This window comes from Pangasianodon hypophthalmus, chromosome 25 (assembly GCF_027358585.1).
Source record: "Pangasianodon hypophthalmus isolate fPanHyp1 chromosome 25, fPanHyp1.pri, whole genome shotgun sequence".
NCBI lineage: Eukaryota > Metazoa > Chordata > Actinopteri > Siluriformes > Pangasiidae > Pangasianodon > Pangasianodon hypophthalmus.
In genome coordinates this window covers 18520904-18546445 of record NC_069734.1, presented here as the reverse complement: position 1 = coordinate 18546445, position 25542 = coordinate 18520904, and the positions used below count along the sequence as shown (strand labels likewise).

General features: G+C 39.4%; 1 protein-coding gene across 5 annotated transcripts in view; it reads left to right on the top strand.

Annotated features, from left to right (window-relative positions):
• adarb1a (adenosine deaminase RNA specific B1a) overlaps positions 1-24917 on the top strand; it is a 28162-nt gene extending 3245 nt beyond the window's left edge. For 2 of the 5 annotated variants that reach the window (XM_034299672.2, XM_034299670.2), the window contains exons 3-11: positions 13203-13262; positions 15074-15948; positions 16606-16720; positions 17299-17467; positions 18413-18564; positions 20415-20583; positions 21642-21823; positions 22513-22691; positions 24306-24917. In XM_034299672.2, the coding sequence (XP_034155563.1) occupies positions 13259-13262; positions 15074-15948; positions 16606-16720; positions 17299-17467; positions 18413-18564; positions 20415-20583; positions 21642-21823; positions 22513-22691; positions 24306-24482 (2022 nt within the window). In that variant the 5' untranslated portion in view covers positions 13203-13258 and the 3' untranslated portion in view covers positions 24483-24917. Of the gene's footprint in view, positions 1-9274; positions 9387-13202; positions 13263-15027; positions 15949-16605; positions 16721-17298; positions 17468-18412; positions 18565-20414; positions 20584-21641; positions 21824-22512; positions 22692-24305 lie in introns of those variants that run through there. The other 3 variants (XM_053229500.1, XM_053229499.1, XM_034299669.2) reach the window with 2 other exon arrangements.
• The last annotated feature ends 625 nt before the right edge of the window (positions 24918-25542 follow it).

Here is a 25542-nt window from a genome sequence, read left to right as displayed (position 1 = left end):
CCTTCCATGAATGTTAAATAAACGTCACCTTGCGTTAAGAAAACTGCACCGTATCAACGATTAAACATCTTGTTTATTTATTATTATTATTAGATGTGGATATTTTTTTGCGGAATTTAAAAGAGGGTAACTTTTAGCAATAAGAGTTAGTTTATGTAGAAGTAATAATTTTTTTTAAAAAAGTGTATTGTGACATTATTTTTGCACAGCATCATGTCATGTTTTGTGTTCAGTGTTAATTCAGGACTGTGTGACTTTCTGTTGCTGTGTGTATTGAGTCTCGGCCGTGGAGGAGAAACTGCTGAGGTTAAGATGGAGTCAGACAGGATGGAAACATCTTACTGTAGACCAGCGTAGCCTCGTGAGCCGAGCCGCGTATCGCGATACGGCACGAGGACACGCGTCTCCCGAACGTCCTCATTTTGGCCCGAATGAGACGCTGCTGAGATTTCTTTCTAGAAATGAGCGGTCTGAGGAAACCATTTTCTCTACACAACATCATCATCACAACAATAATAATAATAATAATAAAGATCCTAAACCCTGATATATAAATAAGAAAGCAGTGTAAATCGAGGTGAGGTGAAATCTGGTGAAATATCAGCACACGTCTGTTCCGGTCAGGTTTGAGTTCTGTGCAGTGAAGACGATATCACGGCGTCCATCTCACTTCATCACTTTATCTCTCGGATATATCGGCAGCGTGTAGCGTCTCGTCTGCGTTCTGTTTCACATCCCGCGAATCTTTTTGTCCTCCACTAGTCTATTAGATCACAGATGGTCATTTTATCATAACAGCATTTTTTTTTAATTACATTGACTAAAAATATATCCAAAGTCAAAGAAACAATTTCCATAAACTTTTATTCCTTGAACAGAATTACGGCTTTCCTGCTCCTAAATTCTGTCCAAAAATAAACACCCCTTGGACGGACAAATCCAAAGATTCTGTCTATATCGGCTTCCTCGGGACGAGCGTTACGTGTCTGGGCTTTGGGTGTTTTATTCGCGATCGCTCTGCGGATAAAGTGATTTCCTGTGTAAGAAAAATCTCTACTTCCTGTTGACTTGTGCTTTTTTTTTTTTTTTCAGTTGAAATGTAGGTTTAAACGTAACACGCTTTAGTGTGTTGTTTAGTGTGTTGTTATACGAAAATAATCAATAATAAATAATAAGAAAATAATAATAAGTACTTTTTTCCGTATAACAGCACGTTCTAAAGTGTGTTATTCCGCTTATACCACAGCGATTTCCCAACAACTACAATGTTTAATTTATTAACGAACGACACGTCGGTCCTTTTAACAGTTTATAGTTAAATCGTTATAGTTACAGTTTATAGTTAACATCATGGAACGTCCGCAAGACACTCACTCACTTACGTTATAGTAGCTATAAACGGTCGTTCCTTCACCAGCTTTTCTTTCTTTCTCTCTCAGAAGTTAATAAGACAAATAAAAAAAAAACAACAGAGACAAAAAAACGTTACAGAGAAACTACAAAAAAAAGCGTAAACTCCTCTGTCCTGAAAACTTTCCCCATGTTTTTACAAAAGCACCTTGACTGTTAAAAAGCGCCGACACTGGAGACTCCTTCCATAAATGTCACATTAAATGTCTGCTTTATAAAAAAAAAAAACATCAACTATAAAGTTTATCCGTTTATTATCCGTCTGTTGTGTCGAGCGTCCATCGTACGCGTCCCTGTGAACGATCTGTTACTATAGAAACGATAACGTATTAGAACGAGCGCATTAATATAAACCTTCTTAGCCTAGTTAGAAGATAAATGTGATGACTATTGTGTGTTGAAGCTCAAACCCGGCTCCTCTCATGCTCTCGGAACGGATTGTAAAGTGATTAAAGTGAAGTTAGTGTGAATGAGTCTGTACTATAGTACAGCGTAGTGCTTTATTTACTCGCTGCATGTAGGTCAGTCACGAAGACACCGAAATAAAAACCTGCATATGATTCACAGAGACTCAGTGATCCAGAGCAGGCTGCGTTTGGAGGACAGGATTAAAGGACACGCTGCTTTTTTTTATTATTATTAAAATAGAGACAGCGAGGGACACAAACGGCAGAGCGGAGGAGCGCATGTCCTAGGGAACCGGCGTAATCCTATTTTTAAAATCCGTATTTATATCACAGACACGACGAAATAAAACTCGCTGAAATAAAACCGATCGACCCATTTTCTTTCTTTACCTCGAATTCACACTCCCAAATAAACCTGCTAAACACGAGCCGGGGACAGAGTTAAAGTCTTAAAATCACCATCACTGCATAATCATTTATCAGGATTTACTCTTACGCTTATTATGGGATGGATTTCTAGAGATTTCAGGTAAATAGCTGTCATCATGAAAGACTTTTTCCTCAAGAGAACAGAAAAGAACCACAGAGCTAGTGATGATCATCAGAAGTGACCATGATAATGATAAATCATTTCCTGTTCTGAAAATCGAAATATAGTTTTATAAATATAGTTAAATATAGTTTTATAATCGCTTATTAGCCCTGGTTAGCTTCGTAGGATCGTTAAATGCGTCATTCGATTATATTTTTCTCTCATAAATCAGGTTTTTTAATTAACATACTTTAAAAATGTTTCTGAATAGCCGTCTAAAAATATGAATAGATGAATCAATGACATCGTTACACTGAATTAAATAAACGTTACTAAACTGTAAACATGATTGGTGCGTACGTGGCGTTTTAAATGAGATTTCTGTAGTTTTATATTTATATAAAATATTAAAAGTCTTTACCAGAATAGAAATATGAATAATAATACTAATATATATTTTTATATTTCATCCATTAAAGCCTATAATATTAAAATGATGTTTTTAACTTTATCATCAAACACATATTTATGTTATATTAATGTAATTTAAAAAAAAATACATTTAATTAAGAATATTCCTTCCTATTTAAGCATTAAAATAAAAATTATATGATGTAATATTATATTTAAATTTATGATTTTCAGTAAGTTATGAAAATATATATTTGTGTATATATTAAATATATTTTAGAATAGATTATATATTCCTTTTTTTAATAATTATACATATTATAATTATTATATATGCACACACACACACACACACACGCACACACACACACCCTGTTTGAAACTCCACATGCTAAAGCGTTAGTATGAATGTTTTAAATTAAATGGATTTAGCTAATTTAAAATATATATATATATATATATATATATTTAATAACAATATCAAATCTTGATTAATTGCTGTTAGTGTGTTTGCTGTTGTGAAACTTTTTTATATTGTGCATCAGTCACAGTCCTGCTTTCCTGATAAAAATATATAAATATATATATATATTCTGACTAATTTTATTAGTTAATTAATTATTTCTTTAATACCCATGCATTATGTTGGGATTGAGAACTGATTATAAATGTAAATATGTAAATATATAAATATGTTAAATGTAAATTAAACGTCTGTGTGAACTGACACACTTCATCTACCTCCTCTGAGCTGCACTCCGGGCGAGCGTGGACTCCAGCTCTGCTCCTGAGATAAACTCTTTATTTTAGACAAAGTTTTAACTTTTAACGCGATCATTTCTGGAGAAGCCGATCCCATAATTCTGCGCAGCGTCTCTCCTGAGGACAGGTGAAGGTCAGTATCATGTTTGAAGCCCGATATCCTGAAGTGTAACGAAGAGCTAGGAGAAAAATGGTGACACGAGCGGACAGGAGAAGATCTCAGAGTGAAGTGATGAGAAAACAGGTAGGGATCAAATTCATCAGTCCTCGAAAGCTAAATGACGCAAAAGCCTCGTCGGAGAAACGGTTAATGGCTGCAGGGTTTATCTTCAGCGTCCAGCGTCAGGATGTATGTGTTTAAAAGTGTTTTTACAGACTGTGATGTTTCTGTTGAAGTTGTTGAAGTTTATTCACTGGTCATTACGTCTAAATCGATGTGTTGAGAAAATGGAGGCACGAGTTCTGTAAGCTTTTTCCGTGCACTTCGTCAGCGTCGTCGTTTCTCTCTTCATCCCTGAAACAGTTCCAGCCCTGAATCCTGCCTCTTTATCGACACACTGACACTCTGATATCATTTCAGTTTCTCAGCAGATGTTGCCTCTCACGTAGGAGAACATTTCTGCACGTTCTACTCGACTTCTACTGTTTAATCGTCTTTTGCTGAACATCCAGACATTTCCTAAACAGTTTCTTAAAACAGTCATGTGATATTGCACACTTCAGGAGTTTCTTAAAAAAAAAAAAAAAAAGTCACTTTGTCTCAGAAGTTTAATTAACCCTCTACTGCACACTGTTGCCAATTGGCAACATGCCATTTATCTGGATTTTTTTTTTTTTGAGCATTTAAAGAAAACTTTAAAGAAATTTAAATTTAAAGATTGGTTACACAACATTGTTAAAGAGTGTGTGAAAGAGTGTGTGTGTGTGTGTGTGTGTGTGTGTGTGTGTGTGTGTGTGTGTGTGTGTGGTGCCCTGTGATGGAATAAAGCGCTTATTGAAGATGAATGTGTGCAGTAGAGGGTTAATCTGATTAAACAGACTTTTTTTTTTTGTTTTTTAATTTATCGCTACATAGAACACATTGTCATTTTTACACTGTTCTATAAATAAAATTATAAAATTATATATTATAAAATAAAATAAAATCCTGGTTTATGGAAACAGAAGTTTCCTGTCCAGCCTCTCAGAGATGTGAGAGTTTTGTCACGGAGGACAATTTTATTACAGACTTCGCCTAGAGAAGCAGAAATAAAGTGTTTAAATAAAGTGTTTAAATAAAGTGTTTAATCCGAACCGCACCCTCGCTGTGTGCTCAGATCGAGTTCTCGATTGTGATTGGTCAGAAGGTGTTGATTAATTTTCTATAACAGCAGCTCTGACAGTAGTGCAGCTGCAACTCACAGGTTTATTTATAATTAATGCGCTCGTTCTGATACGTTATCGTTTCTATAGCAACAGCTCATTCACGGAGACTCGTACGGCAGGCGCTTCGCATAAACCTAATAAAAGACACGTAATCGTTGCGATGTAAGGAGACGTTTAATTAAGATTTGTGGAAGGAGTCTCCAGTGTCAGCGCTTTGTAACAGTCAGAGGTAAAGCTGGAACTTTCTGACATCTTCAGGACAGAGGAGTTTACGCTTTGTCATTTCTTGGTAACTTGGTAACAAGAAAAAAGAGAGACTGGTGACGGAACGACTGTTTATAGCTGCTATAACATAAGCGAGAGCTTGTTTTGTGGACGCAACATTAAATGTAACTATAAATGGATAAAAAGTCCAGTGTGTTCTTAAATTACTAAAAAAAAAATTTAATCATTGGCAAATCACTGTGGTATGAGAGGAATAAAACAGATTGGGATGTGCAGTTATAGGAAAATAATCATCTTCTGTGTGTTACAAGGAACTCATTCATCATACCACCCAATTGTTGATTAGTTTCCTATAACAGCACCACACACACAGTGTTTTATTACTTACTCATTATACGCTATAGTGTAGTGTGTAGTATAATAGTACCAATGTTTTTGCTTTTTCCTTGTAGTTTTACTGACCGTTATTTACAGTAGGCTACAAATCAAATCAAATCCTTCTCTCCAGCCACACACACACACACACACACACACACACACACACACTCACACACACACACTCATACACACACACACGCACACACTCACACCCACTCGCACACACACTCACACACACTCACACACACACAGCTTTTATCTTCATCTCAGATCTCAGTGTTGGTGGATGAGACCCTGGGGAAAGCTGAAGTTACAACTGAGATCTGAGGTCAGCCATTCTGTGTGTGTGTGTGTGTGTGTGTGAGTGAGTGTGTGTGTGTGTGTGTGTGTGTGTGTGAGAGAGAGAGAGAGAGAGAGAGAGACAGAGGGCAAACTTAATCACTTGTTATTGCAGCTGTTAGAAAAAGTCAAAAGAAGAAAAGAAGCTCTAAAGAGGAGCGCTCTAGAGAAGTGATGTAGAAATCATTTATGAAACTGAGGATGTAGAATGTGTGTAAATGTGATGTACATCTAAAGACTGATATTCCTCTGACGAGTCCGACGGATCGAAACCACATTTTAGCTCATGATAAAGCGTTTGAAAGTCTCTCAGTCAAGGCTGGCAGATGATACGACGATATTATAGTGATATCGTGATAAATTATGTCACGGTACTCTTTTCTGAAGATATCTTCTATATTGTGAAAATCATAACTTTATGTTTTTTTTTTAATTATAAACAAAATGGAAGCAGTTGATTTATTTAATCTTTAAAGTTGTACATTTTTTAAACAAATTTTCAGCATTAGAATGTAGCATTTGTAGACATTAATTAAAAGTAATATCAAACTCAGTGTAACAGTTTTAATGCAGCACTTTTCTTTCGCCGGTTGTTCGTTAGCTAAATTATATCTCGTGATAGATATCGTACAAACGTCTTACAATATTGTGAATATAATATTTTTGTCATATCGCCCAGCTCTAGTCTTAATCCCCTCTTTATCCCACAATGCACCTCATTAATATGCTATAACTAACAGGAAAAAAGGCAAGTCAATGGTTTTGTTAAAACAACGTTAACGAGTTTAGGTTAACGAGTTTAGGTTAACGAGTTTAGGTTAACAAGTTTAGGTTAACGAGTATAAATTACAGCATGTTACACAGAGGCTTGATGCACAAATGCGCAGAAGCGAGCGACGCTTTTGATGTAGTTACTGTAATTTATCAAAATATCATAACAGCTGTGTGACAATAATTAAGAGAAATATGAACACGAACTTTTCATTTTATTGGCCATGTACTTTAAACATTTACTGAATGTTAGAAATGTTAGACGTGACTTACGGAACAATCTAGATCTAAAATCTTTATCACTTTTATTAAAACGCTTTACGGCTTTACACTCCGACTTCGTATTTAATAAAGCATTCCTCTATATGCATCGAACACTGAATCATTTCCACACTGTCTTCTCCTTCCTTATTTACATCTGTATCAGTTTATCCGGTCTTCGCCAATAATAGACAAATAATTAAAGGTGCATTACGTAAGATTTAATCTCAGGATTGTGGGTTTGAGCCTCACGCTGGGCTCCAAACCCTGCCACTGTGGTAGTACAAGCTAGTGCACTCTCAGTGCCGATCCCAAACCCGGATAAAATGGGAAAGTTGTGTCAGGAAGTGCATCCGGATTATAAGGGATCTCCATAATGGAGACGCGTGACCCGCTGTGGCGACCCCTAACGGGAGCGGCCGAAAGAAGAAGGTAAGATTTATCAAAATCTGCTGAGATCACCATGAGATTACTGTGGATGGTGCCACATAGAAACTGTAAAGATGGCTGTGGATGTTCTTCCTTGGATAGCCTCAGGACTGCAACTGCTCAAGTCTGCACTCAAGTCTCCATCACTGAACAGTTAATAACTTCACTTAGAGACAACAGACTTTACGTTAAAACTATAATACATTCAGAAATGACTCTGGTGCTCACACTCATAAGTAGCTAATAAGGTCCTGGTTACACAACTGTACTTTTTTGACTCTGTAGCACACAGTTATAGAAAGGATTTATTTATAATTGCACTATTGAGTGTCACCCAGATGAGGATGGGTTCGTTTCTGAGTCTGGTTCCTCTCAAGGTTTCTTCTTCCTCATGATGTCTCAGGGAGTTTTTCCTCACCACCGTCACCGATCTGTTCAGCAATCATTTTTCTGCTTGTTCTTGTTAGGAATGTGCATGTGGTCAGATGTTTATCAGCACATGATCATATTCTCTCTCTCTCTCTCTCTCTCTCTCTCTCTCTTTCTCACGCACACACACCGCCCCCTGCCGGTGCTGTACTGTATGACAGAGCATCATGTTGGCTTTACTGCTCTGACTTTACTGTGTAAAGATGATGATGGTGTAAAACCTGATTTACTCTGCTTTATTTTATACAATTCTGAAATAATGCTGAGTGAGAAGAAGCAGTTTATATCTGTATCTTTATACCTGCTTCAGTTAGATTTAGATCTAAATGATTTAAACACTAACATGTATTTTAGATACTTTTGTTGTATTTGTGGAAAAATTAAGTTATAATACATGTACCATAATACAGGAGTTTCTGCTCGAAGTATCAGCCTTTGAGATTGATGATATGATATCTGTTCTCAGTAATAATGTTATTAAAACTTCAGAACTTCAACTGTTCAGTGCTTTTGCACAAATCGTGCACATTTACAGAGCAGTGCAACATTCCGCACACAGCAAACTGTTGTATTTTGCTCTGATAAATAATTTGAAACCTATAAAGTTGCACTGTGTTAATGTCTTAAAAGAATACTTAACAGATTTTATATTATTAAGAAAATAGATGGATTGAATGATTGAAAAATAGACAAAAACAGATGAAAAACAAATATGAAGGTTCTTAGTGAACTTTCAGTTTGTACGTTTTATTAATTTAGTTATTTTTTACTCTAAGCAAATCTGTGTGTAGTGCAGTGCTGCAGGTGTCCACTGGGGGCAGCATAATAATAATAATAATAATAATAATAATAATAATAATAATAATAATAATAATAATAATAAAAATAATAATAATAATAATCCTTACACTTACTCTGGCACATTTCAACAAATCCTTTCCTTTCCTTTCTTTTCTTTCTTTTCTTTTATTGTGCGGGAGACAGAGAGAGAGAGAGAGAGAGAAAAGTGGCCACTTTTAAAACCTATAAACCTCATTATTTCCCCTTTTTTCTCTCCTCCTCCTCTCTCTGTCCCTCTTTGTCACTTTGTCTCTGTCTCTGGCTCTCTTACTTCCTCTCTTCTCCATCGCTCTCTCTCTCTCTTTGTCTCTCTGACTCTCTTTCTCCCTCTCTTCTCCACGTCACACTCTCAGTGTCTCTCTCTCTCTCCCTCTCTCTCTCCCTCTCTATCTCTCTGTCTCTCTCACACTGTATGTCTTTCTCTCTCTGTCCCTCACACTCTCTTGTCTCTCCTTCTGTGTCTCACTCTCTATCGCTGTCTGTCTATCTCTCTCTCTCTCTCTCTCTCTCTCTCAGCTGTATCTCTTTCTCTGTCTGTCCCTCCTGCTCTCTTTTCTCTCTCACTGTGTCTCACTTTCTATCGCTTTCTCTCTTTGCTTCTCTGCCCCTCTCTCTCTCTCTGTGGGAGGGTGTGTGCAGCTGTGTGTGTGTGTGTGCGTGTGTGTGTGTGTGTGTGTGTGTGTGAGGAGAGTGTATATAACAGTGAGTGTGTGTGTATCAGACTTTCCTCATGTCTCGGTCGTGTTGCAGCAGCATGGCAACGTCGTACCTCTGTCTGATCCGCCACAGGTCTAAACGGAGACGCAAAAAACGCTCTGAACGTAAAGGTACCGGCCGTGTGTGTGTGTGTGAGTGTGTGTGTGTGTGTGTGTGTGTGTGTGTGTGTGTGAGAGAGAGAGAGAGAGAGAGAGAGAGAGATGCAAATAGTGGTGATGATGCTTTTCACAATATGCAGTATTTATCACAATATTTAATAATAAGAGAAACAGTTTTATTTAAATCTCACACTTCCTGCTCGGAGTTGTCGATAAGTGTTACACAGAAAAGTGTGTTGTAATGCAATTTATCACGTTTTTGTTTTACTTTTCAGAGCAGTACATGTAGCAACAGGTAGTGATGTAGAATACGGCACACGGAGACAGTGTATGTCCTGTGCTTAGTGTGTGGGTGGACTGATATATCGGAGGGATGATAAGTCTTGCAGATAGTCGAGCTCGAGAGTCACATCAGCATCGCTGCAAATCACATTAATACAGAGATGATTACGTCTCTCTGCTCTTTAGGAAAACCGCATTCACGCTTCGTGATTTTAATCTGATGGGTTTTGCATCGTAGTAGCTCAGATGACAATCCCAGTTATTAAGACAACACAATATATTACTAATTACATATTAATTAATCCTGAATTGCGGCGATATGACACAAATATCGTATCACGATACTGAAAGGCATTTCTGTGATATACGATATGTATCATGGTATATAGAGGTTTGCTGAATAACTGGCAGCAAAGCAGCAGTGTTGCATGACTATGAAAAGTTTTATGTATACAATTTATATAAAAATAAATTCTAATAATTTTAATAAATTCTAGGAATAAATAACATCCAATCAGCTGCTTCTAATCAGAGTTCATAACTGCCTTTTTTTTAAAAAAAAGAAAAGGTTTGATATTCTATATTATTTGATATTGTAACACAATTTATCATGATATTGATATTATATCGTCATATCACGCAGCCTTAACTGCACTTCGTACATTATATCATCTTATATCATTACTCCTATATTCTTTCACATGTATGAGTCTTTGAATCAGAATTAGACTTCTCTGTGGCATTTAAACACTCTTTAAACACACACACACACACACACTCACACACACACACTCACACACACACAAAATCCACTTTTTGCAGCTGATTGGTGTTTATTGTGAGTAAGAAGAAAATCAGCATTTGTAAATTTATAGTGAACATTTCCACACAACTTTTACTAAGTGATTCATAAACAAGGTGCAATGTGCGATATAAAAGTTGACTATTATATTAAATGTCCAGCAAAGTTTAAAAACTGTCCCAGTGGGCGTGGTCTGATATTCTAATGAGCACGCTTGATTGACAGCTTTCAGTCTGAAACTCCTTACACAAGAGGCAAGAATCAGAATTGTAAAAGCAAAGATTTAATTAAAAGCAACATCAGCGTTGTGATTGGTGTGGGCGGAGCTTACACACGCATTACACGCAATTAGCCCCGCCCACTAAGAGGAGAAGATGGAACTTCAGCCATTATTCTGTTTATTAACATTATTAACATTAACCTCATGAGAAAGCAGTAAGGATTTAGTGGGACTTCCTGAAGCTTCATGACAGACTTCCATCATCTCATGGTTTCAAAGCTTGCTTTTTTTTAAATAAGAACTCTTCCTTGTGAACTCTTCCTTGTGAACTCTTCCTTGTGAACTCTTCCTTGTGGACTCTTCCTTGTGAACTCTTCCTTGTGGACTCTTCCTTGTGGACTCTTCCTTGTGAAATTCTTGTGGAAAAGCTCTTTAATTTCATGCTTACTTTATTTTTAGCAGTTCTTATAGAGGCCTGCTGTGTTTGTGTCATTAATAAGGAAAACAGTATTAAAGGAAACTCTGTGATTAATGCTTGTAATCCTCTGACGCTAAATAAAACACAACGAGCCACTCGTGCAAAATAATTCATTACTGATGAATTCATGAGGGATCGTGAGCTTTAAGAAGCGTTAAGCGCTGATGAAAGGCCACACGGAGCGGCTGATTTTACAGTGAGCTTTGCAGTTTGTGTCTGCGGGTGATTTCTGAGATTATTTTACGTTTATAAACTGCAAGTTCAAAGTAAATTTGCACTGAACTTTTTACTTATGTTGAAAAAAAAAAAACAAACCTCAACCTCTCACTAGTGTAGAATCTTAACCAGTGGAATGTCCCTGATCTCAGCAGCCAGAGGATGAACGCGTGGTGGGGAGAAGAAAGTTTACACGTCGGACATACTGAATAGTCAAGTGAGTCAAAGTGAACGAGATAAACAGCATTACATTTCCCTCCATCTCTCTCTCTCTCTCTCTCTCTCTTTCTCTGAGACGGGACTTTTTGGGCAAACGACCCCAAATGGATATTTTGAATTTTCTGCCAGTCCAAGCTTTCACATTTTGGTTTCTGCTCGTTATTCAGTCAGTCACTCGATGTTGTTGAGGAAAGAGTGGAGGCAGATGGACAGAGAATTTGTTTTATTGCTGATTTCCTACACTAGTGCAGCGTATCAGAAGACTAAAATGACACGTACACACTAAAAGTAAATGTGGCTTGTTTGAATGTGACTTCAAAATATTAGTTTATATAAATATAAACATAAATATAAATACTTTCTTGTAACAACACATCCACAAGTGTTTTATTCCTCCTATACCACAGTAACTTACCAACAATTACATTTTTAAAAAATGTATTATAGTATGACTTTTAATCAGAGATGACACAATACCTCATTTTCTTTACTTTTCCGATACTGAAACCTTAAGTATCAGCCGCCACCGATATCCATCTGATACTGTTTTTTTTTTTTTTTTTTTTTTTTAATATACTAAGCTTTAAAATGTTTTTTTTTTTACTGAGGCACTTAACTGTCATCCCAAGTCTTTCACACCAAAATCATTTACATTGTAAATATAATAAAGTATAATAAAGTATTAAATATAAATAAAATAAAATCTTAACAAAAGAAAAAAAACAGTGAAGTCTCTTCATATGCGAAAATTTCCAGTTCCAAAAATACATTTCTTTTCCAAATCCAATTCCGATCTTTTCCATTTGTTACCGATATCTGATGCACCATTTTCTGCTGGTATCGGCCCAATATTGACCCTGGGTATCAGATCGGTGCCATCTCTAGTTTTTATCTGCTTATAGTTACATTTAATGTTGTGGAACGTCCATGAGACAGATCAGTTCCTGTTCCTGGTGTCACTTCCGTTATAGCAGCTATAAACAGTCGTTCCCTCACCAGCCTCTCTTTCTTCTCTCTCTTGAAGTTAATAAGACAAAAAACCACAGAGAACCCATGAAGCGTAAACTCCTCTGTCCTGAAGAAAACTTATTGACGGTTACAAAGCGCTGACACTGGAGACTCCTTCCCTTAATGTTCTCTACGTTCTTCTCTACGTTGACGTGCCTGATAACGTGAAGCTGCATATTAAATATCACAATATATTGCTACACCGATTATCAGCGCGTGTCTAATGTGCTGAAACGGTTTGATCAGCGAGTTAAACAGACACACACCCAGCACTCGGCTGCAGGACCGCGCTGGATTAGAGCTGTCACAAAGATTTTACAGCTGCAGCTGATCTCAGACACAGACACACACACACACACAAACACACACACACACACACAGATTCAGCTGCTAAATTTAATGAGCTTTGTTATGGGGCTGTTATGTGTGACCTTACCCCCGAGCCCCAGAAGCCCCGCCCTCAAAGCCGTACAGATCGTCTGATGGTCACGCCTTTCCGAAGATCACATTACACTCACATCACTCATACACACACCTAACGGTTATGTTCAATATCTCTCTCTCTCTCTCTCTCTCTCTCTGTCTCTCTCTCTCTCTCTGTAGGTCACACTCGGAATCCACAGACATTTCACGGCGTGGATGTGGATGAAGACGAGAGTATGAGTAAGTGGTCAGACATCCATCATCCTCCCTGTTTTATTCCTCTTATTCCACAGCAATTTGCCAGTGATTAAATTTTTTTTTATCTTTTAAATAACGACACATCATACTTTTCATCCATTTATAGTCATTTACTTACCGGCCTCTCTTTTTCCTCTCTCTCTTAAAGTTAATAAGACAAAAAAAACAACTCCTCTGTCCTGAAGATGTCAGAAAACTTGAAGTTACAGCTTTACCTCTGACTGTTACAAAGTGCTGACACTGGAGACTCCTTCCATCAGTATTGATGTTAATAAATGTCTCCTTACCGAAAACTTCACAGCCCATTTATTTGCTGTACAAGTTCCTGCAAATGAGCTGTTACTATAGAAACGATAACGTATTAGAAACCTGCAAAAGTGTCAGAGCTGCTGTTATGGAAAACTAATCAACACCGTTTGACCAATCAGAATCCAGAATTGTGGCGTACGGGAGGGTCGTATTTGAGACGGACGCAGAAAGACATCTCTTATTTGATGTGTGTGTGTGTGTGTGTGTGTGTGTGTGCGCACACTTTATTGCTTGTCTTACTAATTACATTGTTTTGATTCCTTTGTGCCAGTTAGATTTCTCCTATTTGCCTTTATAAATAAATTAACTTCAATTCAAACGTATTAAATTTAACCTCCAGTGACGACCTCATACGCACTTAAATGCTTCTTAATGAAAGAAAATCAAAAATCCTAAACGTATCGTACGCTTATCATGTCTTGTTTCTCTTTAACGTTGTGGTGATTGTTTATTATAGTTATTTGTTTACAAGGATAAACCCTGACCTTGACAACAATCCACCTTTAACTCCTGATACCTCCTCTAGCCTTCTCTCTCTCTCTCTCTCTCTCTCTCTCTCTTTTCTTCTCATCCCCCCTCTTATATTCTCTCTCTTTATTTTGTATCCTCGAGCCCCAAAAGAAGTAACCTAACGAGCTTTTGCTGCAGGATGTTATAAATGTTACAAATTTGCGCTCAGCTTTGCACCTGATGATGTGGCTTTCTGTAAAAAAAAAAAACTTTTCCACGCGAGTTCATTTATTAGTAAATTAGTATATTAGTGTAATTACGGCGGTAAGTGTGCAGGTATTTTTGGCAGCTCATGTGGTACGCATCGATATCCTGTGTCTCTGAAAACACCGAAGCCACACTAGGATTGTCGTAGCGTAAGTTACGAATGACGAGGACGCAGCGTTAAACTTTGTTTTTGTGTCTCGATTTCGTGGTAAGGAAGAACATACAGCTCAGGAAACAATGCAGCACTAACGGGACAAACACTAAACCAGATTACACCACTAAGGCTTCATTACCATGACATTTGATAACTAAAAACATTTGTGCAAATAATGCAACAATATGATTAGTACATAAAATACCTAGCTATCTAACTATTCTCCTCTAGCTAGCTGCCTTGTAGCTAGTTGGATCCAATTTTCGACAAGGAGTTTAAAGTGCAGTTTTAGATGCAGAGCAATAAAATAAAAAAAAATTTAAAAAACGTACTTGAATGCAACTTGTACAACGAGGCAACACTCACAGTACAGACAATACAGTAAAATAACAACTTTGATAGTTGTACAAGTAACATTCTCCAACATTCCAGCTCCTGAGTCTATAAAGATCGCTTGAATATTGTGTAGTTTCGATATTTTTTTATTTTTTTTAAAAAAGAACTCACATCATCTTGACTTGGTTGCAAAGCAGAGATGATCCAAGCTCTAAATTTTACATTTACAAGATCCTGCGTCGAAGGCGTTGTAAGTTGCTCTCCCTGGGCGTCACAGGTTCATGCGGCACCGACGTTAAAGAGAACCGCAATCTGGATAACTTTTCGTCCAAGGCGGGGCTACAAACAGCCAATAGGAATGCACCGCTGGGGTCGAGACGCAAGAGGCCACTGGAGGAGGGCAACCGAGGCCACGCCCACTCCAAATTCCGTCCCAAGAGGCGCAAGAAAGCGCCAGGTCCGATGTTGCCGAAGAATGCGCTCATGCAGCTGAATGAGATCAAACCGGGCCTCCAGTACAAACTCCTGTCCCAGACGGGGCCTGTGCACGCTCCGGTCTTCGCCATGAGCGTGGAGGTCAACGGGCAGCGCTTCGAGGGGTCGGGACCCACGAAGAAGAAGGCCAAGCTGAGTGCGGCGGAAAAGGCGCTGCGCTCTTTCGTCCAGTTCCCCAACGCCTCCGAAGCTCACGTGGCCATGGGCCGCACATTTAGCATCAACACAGACTTCACCTCGGACCAAGCCGATTTCCCAGACGCTCTCTTTAACGGATTTGAGACACCTCACGATCTGTTCTGCCCCATTTCCAGCACCAACGGAACCCTGCACCCTCGGAACGAGTGCTCGACGCCTGTTTCGGTGCCTCAGCCAGTCCTTGTGGGCCACGGCAAGAACGCTGTGATGATCCTCAACGAATTGCGGCCAGGCCTCAGGTACGAGTTTGTGGCCGAGAGCGGAGAGAGCCACGCTAAGAACTTTGTGATGGCTGTAACGGTGGACTCGCAGGTTTTTCAGGGATCAGGCCGGAATAAGAAGCTGGCGAAGGCACGTGCGGCTCAGGCGGCACTTTCAGGTCTCTTCAACATGCAACTGGACCAGACGCCGTCTAGACAGCCCATACCCAGAGACGGTCTGCAGTTACACCTGCCGCAGGTGAGGACAAGCACCTGAGATCCCAGTGCACAAAGACAGTTTTATTGATTCTACATAAGAGTATAAAGTTAATTTATGCACCGTAAACCCTAAACTATAAACCCTAACCTTTCTTAGCCCTAAACACTAGCTGATAAAATCTTAAATAAACCTTAAATTCTAACTCTAAATATCAGGTAGGAAACGCTGTGTTCCATCACGCTGTATTTTATTTTATAGCCTCTTTCTTTTGTCAGATAAGTTTTGGCCCCCGATATTCCTGCTACAGTAAATTCCTTTATTATTCAGTGAATTGTTTGCATCAGTGGCTTTGTTGATCCGACATTCACCCTCGTTAAAAAGCTCCTGTCAATCTTCATTAGTGTGATATTAATTAAATCAGAGCGTAATAGTGATTGAAGTGGCTTTGTACGCAAGACATTAAAGCCCTTAAGCTTTCCGTTCGTATTCAGTGTTTATTTACACGTCTGATAATCCGCCGTCTATAATCCATCCATTTCACCCACAGCAACAACGTTAGAGAGAAACTAATCTTAATTACCATCAGAGAGAATAGAGTGCACCGCTAAAACAGGAAGCACATCACTGTCATCTTCCTGCCTATACTAGCGTGTGTGTGTGTGTGTGTGTGTGTGTGTGTGTGTGTGTGTGTGTCAGGTCCTGGCAGATGCAGTGTCTCGACTGGTGGTGGAAAAGTTCAGCGAGCTGACGGACAACTTCATATCACCTCACGCACGACGGAAAGTCCTCGCTGGTGTTGTTATGACAACAGGTATACAAACACACACACACACACACACACACACACAAACAAACACACACATACACATCAAGCACATAATAAAATTGTGTGTAGATGTCTGTGTGGCCAAACCAAATGAAATGTTCCAAAGAGATTCACATAAGTTTCGCTGATTTTCTCGCAAATGCCATAAATTACAGAGGGTGTTCACGACACAACTGATTTACATTTAGCCACGCCCACAAATCTCCATAAAAGGCAAAAATGCTCACACGAAGAGCTAAAAGAGACAAAATGGCAACTGAACGGTGATAGAGTGTGGCTATGCTAAATCTTCCAGTAACGCAGCTCAGCCACTGCAGTGCATCAGCTACCGTAGACACACGCTAACTCACGCTAACTCCTCCTACTTTTATAGGGCGCTATTACTTTCTTTTTTTTTTTCAACTAATTCATGAATACCACATTTCAGGTGTAAATTCACATACGAACAGTTTACGAAAATCTATCCAGCTGAGAAATGAAAAGTGTTCTAGGTTGTTTTCACTTTGGAAAAAAAAGTTTTTTGCTGTATATTTCATTTCATTTCACTTATGTACAATGTTTAGGGATTGATGTGAAGGACGCACAGGTGATCTGCGTTTCCACGGGAACCAAGTGCATAAACGGCGAGTACATGAGTGACCGAGGCCTGGCGTTAAACGACTGTCACGCTGAGATCATCGCACGCCGTTCGCTAATCAGATACCTGTACAGCCAGCTGGAGTACTTCCTCAGGTGAGATATGTTTTTATCTTCTCCTGTCGTACACGACTTCTCATTAAACGTGTATAGAGATGTTACGAAGAAAAATAAAGCTTGGAAGGAAGTAGCAGAGATCGTTGGTGGGTGTGATGAGTGCACGTAGCTAGTACGGTTAGCTCACTTTTAAGCAGCGCACGCTGATTAGTGCGCCAATTAATTATTGAACTAGTCAGCGTTACAAGCTATATATAGCTACTACTATAGTGTATATGCTGTATATAGCTACTACTACTATTGTTTCATATCAAAGCTAACAGAAAATGGTGGACAAGCCACTCCCACAAGCAACAAGAACTCACAAGAGACCAAATATGAGCAGCTAGTCACCTGCTAGTGTGAACGCGGGGTTAGAAACGGCCTCTAAGTGTTACATTTAGTATTATATTACAATAACCAGTGTTTTTTTTTTTTTAAACCCTGTTGACTCGATCCAATAAAATTACAACGTCACCATTTTAAAATAGTGTATATTCCTGGTTTATTAAAACGGACAGACTTTAAGATGGCTTTGTGTTTTTATAGACATGAACGCCTCAGCAACAGTGTGTTAAATTAAAATAAATTAAAGTGGACTGAACTCGTATAAAGATTGATGGCTGCCAATCCCTTCTGTAAAAAATTGATTGGAAAAATCAATCTCAGCAGACAGTGGGATGGAAAATTGATTGTTAGATTCTATTTCAGACTCGGATTATGGGAAGTAAATGTGTGTGTGTGTGTGTGTGTGTGTAATTGATGGGTCATGGTGTGTTTAGATGTGGCTGTGTGTTAAACAGTGATTGAGTGATGGGTGTTACGGGTGACGGAGCATAAAACCCTCTTGCTTATTGTCAGCTGCGGACTTCATTTACTGAGCAGCGATAACAATAGTGTGTGTGTGTGTGTGTGTGTGTGTGTGTGTGTGTGTGGGGTGTGCAGTAACAATCCCGAGGATCATGAGCGCTCCATATTCCGGCGGTGTGAACAGCACGGCTACCAGCTGAAGGACGGTGTTCAGTTCCACCTGTACATCAGCACCTCGCCGTGTGGAGACGCTCGGATCTTCTCACCACACGAAGCCGCTGTTGAGGGTGTGAACACTTCACTTCACTTCGCTTCGCTTCACTTCACTTCACTTCGCTTCACTTCACTTCAATTTCCTTTAATTATTATATACGATTGTGACGTACAGGGTACAGAAGAGCTCGACCAATCCGTGTTGGTTTATGTTAGATCAAGTAATTATACGCAGTTTACACTCGCTTAATTCAGTTCATATTAGATTAATTTAGTTCAATGTAGCTCAATTTCATTTACTCCAGCTTGGTTCAATTCAGTTTATTCCAAATCAGTTCAGTTCAAATTAGTTACAGCTTAGTCTAATCCAGTTTAGTCCAGCTCCGTTCAATTCAGTTTAGTACAGCTCTGTTTAATTCAATTTAGTTCAGTTTAGTACAGCTCAATTTAAATATTTCAGTTTAGTCCAGCTCACTTTAATTCAGTTCAGTCCAGCTCACTTTAATTCACTTTAGTCCAGCTCACTTTAATTCAGTTCAGTCCAGCTCACTTTAATTCAGTTCAGTCCAGCTCACTTTAATTCAGTTCAGTCCAGCTCACTTTAATTCACTTTAGTCCAGCTCACTTTAATTCAGTTTAGTCCAGCTCACTTTAATTCAGTTCAGTCCAGCTCACTTTAATTCAGTTCAGTCCAGCTCAGTTTAATTCAGTTCAGTCCAGCTCACTTTAATTCAATTTAGTCCAGCTCACTTTAATTCAGTTTAGTCCAGCTCACTTTAATTCAGTTCAGTCCAGCTCACTTTAATTCAGTTCAGTCCAGCTCACTTTAATTCAGTTCAGTCCAGCTCACTTTAATTCAATTCAGTCCAGCTCACTTTAATTCAATTTAGTCCAGCTCACTTTAATTCACTTTAGTCCAGCTCACTTTAATTCAGTTCAGTCCAGCTCACTTTAATTCAGTTCAGTCCAGCTCACTTTAATTCACTTTAGTCCAGCTCAGTTTAATTCACTTTAGTCCAGCTCACTTTAATTCAGTTCAGTCCAGCTCACTTTAATTCACTTTAGTCCAGCTCAGTTTAATTCACTTTAGTCCAGCTCACTTTAATTCAGTTCAGTCCAGCTCACTTTAATTCACTTTAGTCCAGCTCACTTTAATTCAGTTCAGTCCAGCTCACTTTAATTCACTTTAGTCCAGCTCACTTTAATTCAGTTTAGTCCAGCTCACTTTAATTCAGTTCAGTCCAGCTCACTTTAATTCAGTTCAGTCCAGCTCACTTTAATTCAGTTCAGTCCAGCTCACTTTAATTCACTTTAGTCCAGCTCACTTTAATTCACTTTAGTCCAGCTCAGTTTAATTCAGTTCAGTCCAGCTCACTTTAATTCACTTTAGTCCAGCTCACTTTAATTCAGTTCAGTCCAGCTCACTTTAATTCACTTTAGTCCAGCTCACTTTAATTCACTTTAGTCCAGCTCAGTTTAATTCAGTTCAGTCCAGCTCACTTTAATTCACTTTAGTCCAGCTCACTTTAATTCAGTTCAGTCCAGCTCACTTTAATTCACTTTAGTCCAGCTCACTTTAATTCACTTTAGTCCAGCTCACTTTAATTCACTTCAGTCCAGCTCACTTTAATTCACTTTAGTCCAGCTCACTTTAATTCACTTTAGTCCAGCTCACTTTAATTCACTTTAGTCCAGCTCAGTTTAATTATGTTTAGTTCAGTTCAGTTACATCAAATTCAGCTGAACTCAGCCAACATAAAGAACTCTTCTCAGGGAGGATTTTATGAGTTTTTCCCCCTGAGGTGTTTAGTTTAGAGGAAATGTTTAAGTGCACAGTTGTGCTGCAGATCTTCAGACCTGGAAAAGGTGTTTTATGGCATTGATGATGTGGAAAGTGGTCCTTCTCGTTGTGTTTTTGGAGCAGATCAGGGAGACAGACACCCGAACAGAAAAGCCCGAGGACAGCTGCGCACTAAGATCGAGTCGGGAGAGGGAACCATCCCGGTCCGCTCCAGCAACACCATCCAGACGTGGGACGGAGTCCTGCAGGGGGAGAGGCTGCTCACCATGTCCTGCAGCGATAAGATCGCCAGGTATGATGTCATCACCGTCGTCACGACAGGAGCGACTCATGGCATCGTTACCTACCGTGGAATAATTTACACCATGATAAATTATCTCCTTTTAATCACACGCAGGATGTCACGTGACCTTTTCCCCTGCATCGTTAAAGCCGTGTGTTGCAGCTGTTACTCTACGTTTACGCTCAAACTGATTAATACTCACAATTTCACCGCTGACTTCCAGCTGATTGTCTGATCTCAGCGGTTTAATGGTCCAATCACTCCTCAGCAGTGCTTCCACTAGTGGCTGATTAGCGCTCTGATTAGACCCACATCACACACACACACACAGATTTAATATACAGTTTAATATACATCACATACTCGGTTACACACACACACACACACACACACACTCTCTCTAGGGATGGCCGATATGGCAAAAATATCATATTGTGATACTTCACGATACACAGTATAATAATATATGTGTCTCTCTTGCTCTGTCTATTTCTCTTTCCTTCTGTGTTGCTCTTTGTCTGTCTCTCTCTTTCTTTCTCTCTGTATCTCTCTCTCTCACATGCTCTCTCTCTCTCTCTCTCTCTCTCTCTCTCTCTTGCCTACTTCTTCTTCCTCTCTGTCTTTCCCTCCTTCTCTTTCTCTCTCTTTTCCTATTTTCTGTCTCTCTGTTACTCTTTCTGTCGGTCTCTCTCTCTTTATTTCTCTCTCACATGCTCTCTCTTGCCTACTCCTTTTTCCTCTCTGTCTTTCCCTCCTTCTCTTTCTCTCTCTCACTCCCATGCCCTCCCTGTCTGTCTCTTTTTTCTCTCTATATTTCTCTCTCACATGCTCTCTCCCTCTCTCCATCTCTCTTTCGCCTACTCCTTCTTCCTCTCTGTCTTTCCCTCCTTCTCTTTCTCTCTCACTCCCATGCCCTCCCTGTTTCTCTCTCTCTGTGTCTCTCTCTCTATCTATCTCTCTGTCTTTCTCTCTTCCACTTTCTCTTTCTACATGTTTCTGTCTGTCTCTCATTGTTTTTCTGTCTCTCTCTCCCTCCCTCTCTCCCTCTCTCTCTCTCTCTCTCTCAGGTGGAATGTGGTGGGTGTGCAGGGTTCTCTGATGAGTTATTTCTCAGGCCCCATCTATTTCTCCAGTATAATCCTGGGCAGTCTGTACCATGCGGATCACCTCAGCAGGGCCATGTACCAGCGCGTCGCAGATATAGAGGAGTTACCACAACCTTTCACCCTCAGCAGACCACTGCTCAGCGGTACAGCCCATCATCATCATCATCATCATCATCATCATCATCATCAACGTCATCATCATCATCATCATCATCATCACACAGCTCTGTTCATCCTTACACTCATTACCGTACTGTCAGTGTACCAAATTAGATACAGTAATAAATAAATCTTCCTGCCTGGGTGAGTTTCTTCTACACCAGTAACACCACAACAACATGATGTAAAAACTATAAATACAAAACTCTATCAATAAATAAAACACAAATCCGTAATAAACAAATATTATACAACGCTACAAATGAATCAGACAGTAAATCAGATAAATACGCCTGTACACACTAGCACCCTAAATAAACACACTAAATAAACCAAATAAATTAATCAGAAAACTGTATATAATTCAAATACATAATTAAATTAATACAGAGCACTGACAATAATAATAACAAATATTAGATGTTTATATAAAAATAAATATAGAACTATACAACTATTATAAATTAAATTAAGAGACATAAAAACCAAACTCTAAATATAAATACATAAAATACATAAAATAAAATATAGAACACTATGAATTCAAAAATACACTATAAATAAATCATTAATAAATGTCTAATCTGTCTTCCAGTCTTTTGCTTTTTTCATTTGCTAAATTATGAAGCAAGCTTATTCTGATTATAGTGTGTGTGTGTGTGTGTGTGTGTAGGAATCAGTAACGCAGAGGCGCGGCAGCCCGGTAAAGCTCCAAACTTCAGTGTGAACTGGACGGTGGGGGATCAGGGGTTAGAGGTCATCAACGCCACCACAGGGAAGGACGACCTCGGCCGACCGTCTCACCTCTGCAAACACGCCCTGTACAGCCGCTGGGTTCGTCTCCACAACAAGGTACCGCTCCCTAATCCTGCTGAGGGCATCAGTGTGAGGTTCTTCAATAACCTGGTTTTATAAACTCCCTGTTACACCCTGTCACACACTGTCACACACTGTTACATGCTGTTACATGCTCTCACCCCTCTGTTACACACTGTTACACACTGTCACACCCTGTTACACACTGTCACACACTGTTACACACTGTTACATGCTCTCACCCCCCCTGTTACACACTGTCACACACTGTTACACACTGTTACATGCTCTCACCCCCCCTGTTACACACTGTCACACCCTGTTACACACTGTTACATGCTCTCACCCCCTGTTACACACTGTCACACCCTGTTACATGCTCTCACCCCCTGTTACACACTGTCACACCCTGTTACACACTGTTACATGCTCTCACCCCCTGTTACACACTGTCACACCCTGTTACACACTGTCACACACTGTTACACACTGTCACACCCTGTTACACACTGTCACACCCTGTTACACACTGTCACATGCTCTCACCCCCCCTGTTACACACTGTCACACCCTGTTACACACTGTCACATGCTCTCACCCCCCCTGTTACACACTGTCACACCCTGTTACACACTGTCACACCCTGTTACACACTGTCACATGCTCTCACCCCCCCTGTTACACACTGTCACACCCTGTTACACACTGTTACATGCTCTCACCCCCTGTTACACACTGTCACACCCTGTTACACACTGTTACATGCTCTCACCCCCTGTTACACACTGTCACACCCTGTTACACACTGTCACACACTGTTACACACTGTCACACCCTGTTACACACTGTCACACCCTGTTACACACTGTCACATGCTCTCACCCCCCCTGTTACACACTGTCACACCCTGTTACACACTGTCACACCCTGTTACACACTGTCACATGCTCTCACCCCCCCTGTTACACACTGTCACACCCTGTTACACACTGTTACATGCTCTCACCCCCTGTTACACACTGTCACACCCTGTTACACACTGTTACATGCTCTCACCCCCTGTTACACACTGTCACCCCCTGTTACACACTGTCACACACTGTTACACACTGTTACATGCTCTCACCCCCTGTTACACACTGTTACACCCTGTCACACGCTGTTACATGCTGTTATATTCTGTTACACCCTGTTAAATGCTACACCCTTTAACACCCTGTTACAATACACTACAGCCCTCACAAAGCCACTCACAGCCCCTGTATTGTTTTATTTTAACTGATATATAAACTCAAATAAAACTGGGGGAATTGATCACTTCTGCTTGATAACACTTTCTTCTTGTTCTTCTTCCCCTCTTAATTTCACTCTCATCCATTTATCTCACTGGTTGCCCCTCATCATTTTTTATCCCTCCATCCATTCTCTCTCCTTTATCACTTTTTCTATTTCTCTCATTTCCCCTCACTTTTTCTTTTTTCCTTTCCCTCACTTTTCTCTCTGCCCATTCTTCTTTTTCCACGGTCTCTCTCCCTTGTTTCCCCCCTTTCTTTTTCTCTATCCTATCTTCTCTCCATCTGTCCTTCTCTTTTTTTCCTTCTATTGTTCAATTCCCCCATCTCTCTCTCTCTCTCTCTCTCTCTCTCTCAGCTGTCTCAGACTCTGAGGATCCGAGTGGCTCGACCCGCTTCGTATCACGAGGCCAAACAGGGTGCAGCTGATTACCACTCAGCCAAGCAGACTCTGATCCAAGCTTTCCAGAAAGCGGGCCTCGGCGCCTGGGTGAAAAAACCCATCGAACAGGACCAGTTCTCTCTGACACAGTGATGGAGAGAGAGAGAGGGAGAGGAGGAATAAAAACGACAGCACACGTCTGTTTTTAACTGTTCAGCATCTAACAGTTACCACAGCATCTCTCAGTTTTACCTCACTAATCTGTCCATTTTTATTCTGCGCTGCGTCGTGGCTTGGATATTTGTGTAACAGGAACGTTAAATCTCATGTCATTATGTTATTTAAGTGTTATTTTAAACGTGTATAAGAGTGTATATGTGCTCATGCTTTAACACCAGGAATCAGTGATTCGCCAGCTGGATTTTTATTATTTAGCTTGTTATGTTTTACAGTTTTTATAATTTATTTAGATGATGTCATCAGACTGATGTTGAATAATTATGAGTTTCTGAAATCCTTACTGCTGAAGAACATCTGCCCCAAAAAAACATTTCCCCTTCATTATGCTAATAAATTACTTTGACATCACAGTGCGGTTGAATGCTCAAATCTGATTGGTCAGAAGGTGTGCGTTATAGTTCCGGCTGTAACATGAACAACAGCTTTATACTAGAAGGTTAAAGTTCATGGATGAACTTCGATGTCTGCTAAAAATGCTAAAAGCGTTAAACGATATTACAATGTTTTGTCATTGAATTTTTTTTTTTTTATTTTAAAACATTCAGCAGTTAAGCATGTAAACGTTAAAAGTCTAAAGGTTTATAATATGTAAAAGTTTAAAATGTTAAAAACATTGCAACATGTTTAAAAGTTAAAGCAGTAACATGCTAAACCATTGCTATGCTAATCCTTTTGGTTGCTAGGGTGTTGTTAGGAGGTTTCAATATGATCCCTGTTTGCTAGGTTGTAGCTAGTCGGTTGCTAAGGAACAGTCAGATGGTTGCTAGGGATTCATCAGGTGGAGCAATGCAGCTTTAATCGTCTTCAGTATGGCTGGTTTTTATTTTTTTTTATTTTTAATTTTTATTAATTTTTTAATTGTTAAAAATCAGAATCATTATATTAATGTCTGCGCTGGAAATGTGTCACTGTTATTAGTCTGTACTTTTTAATGAATAAGAGATGGCTTAAGAAATTGGCAGAAGAAGAAAAA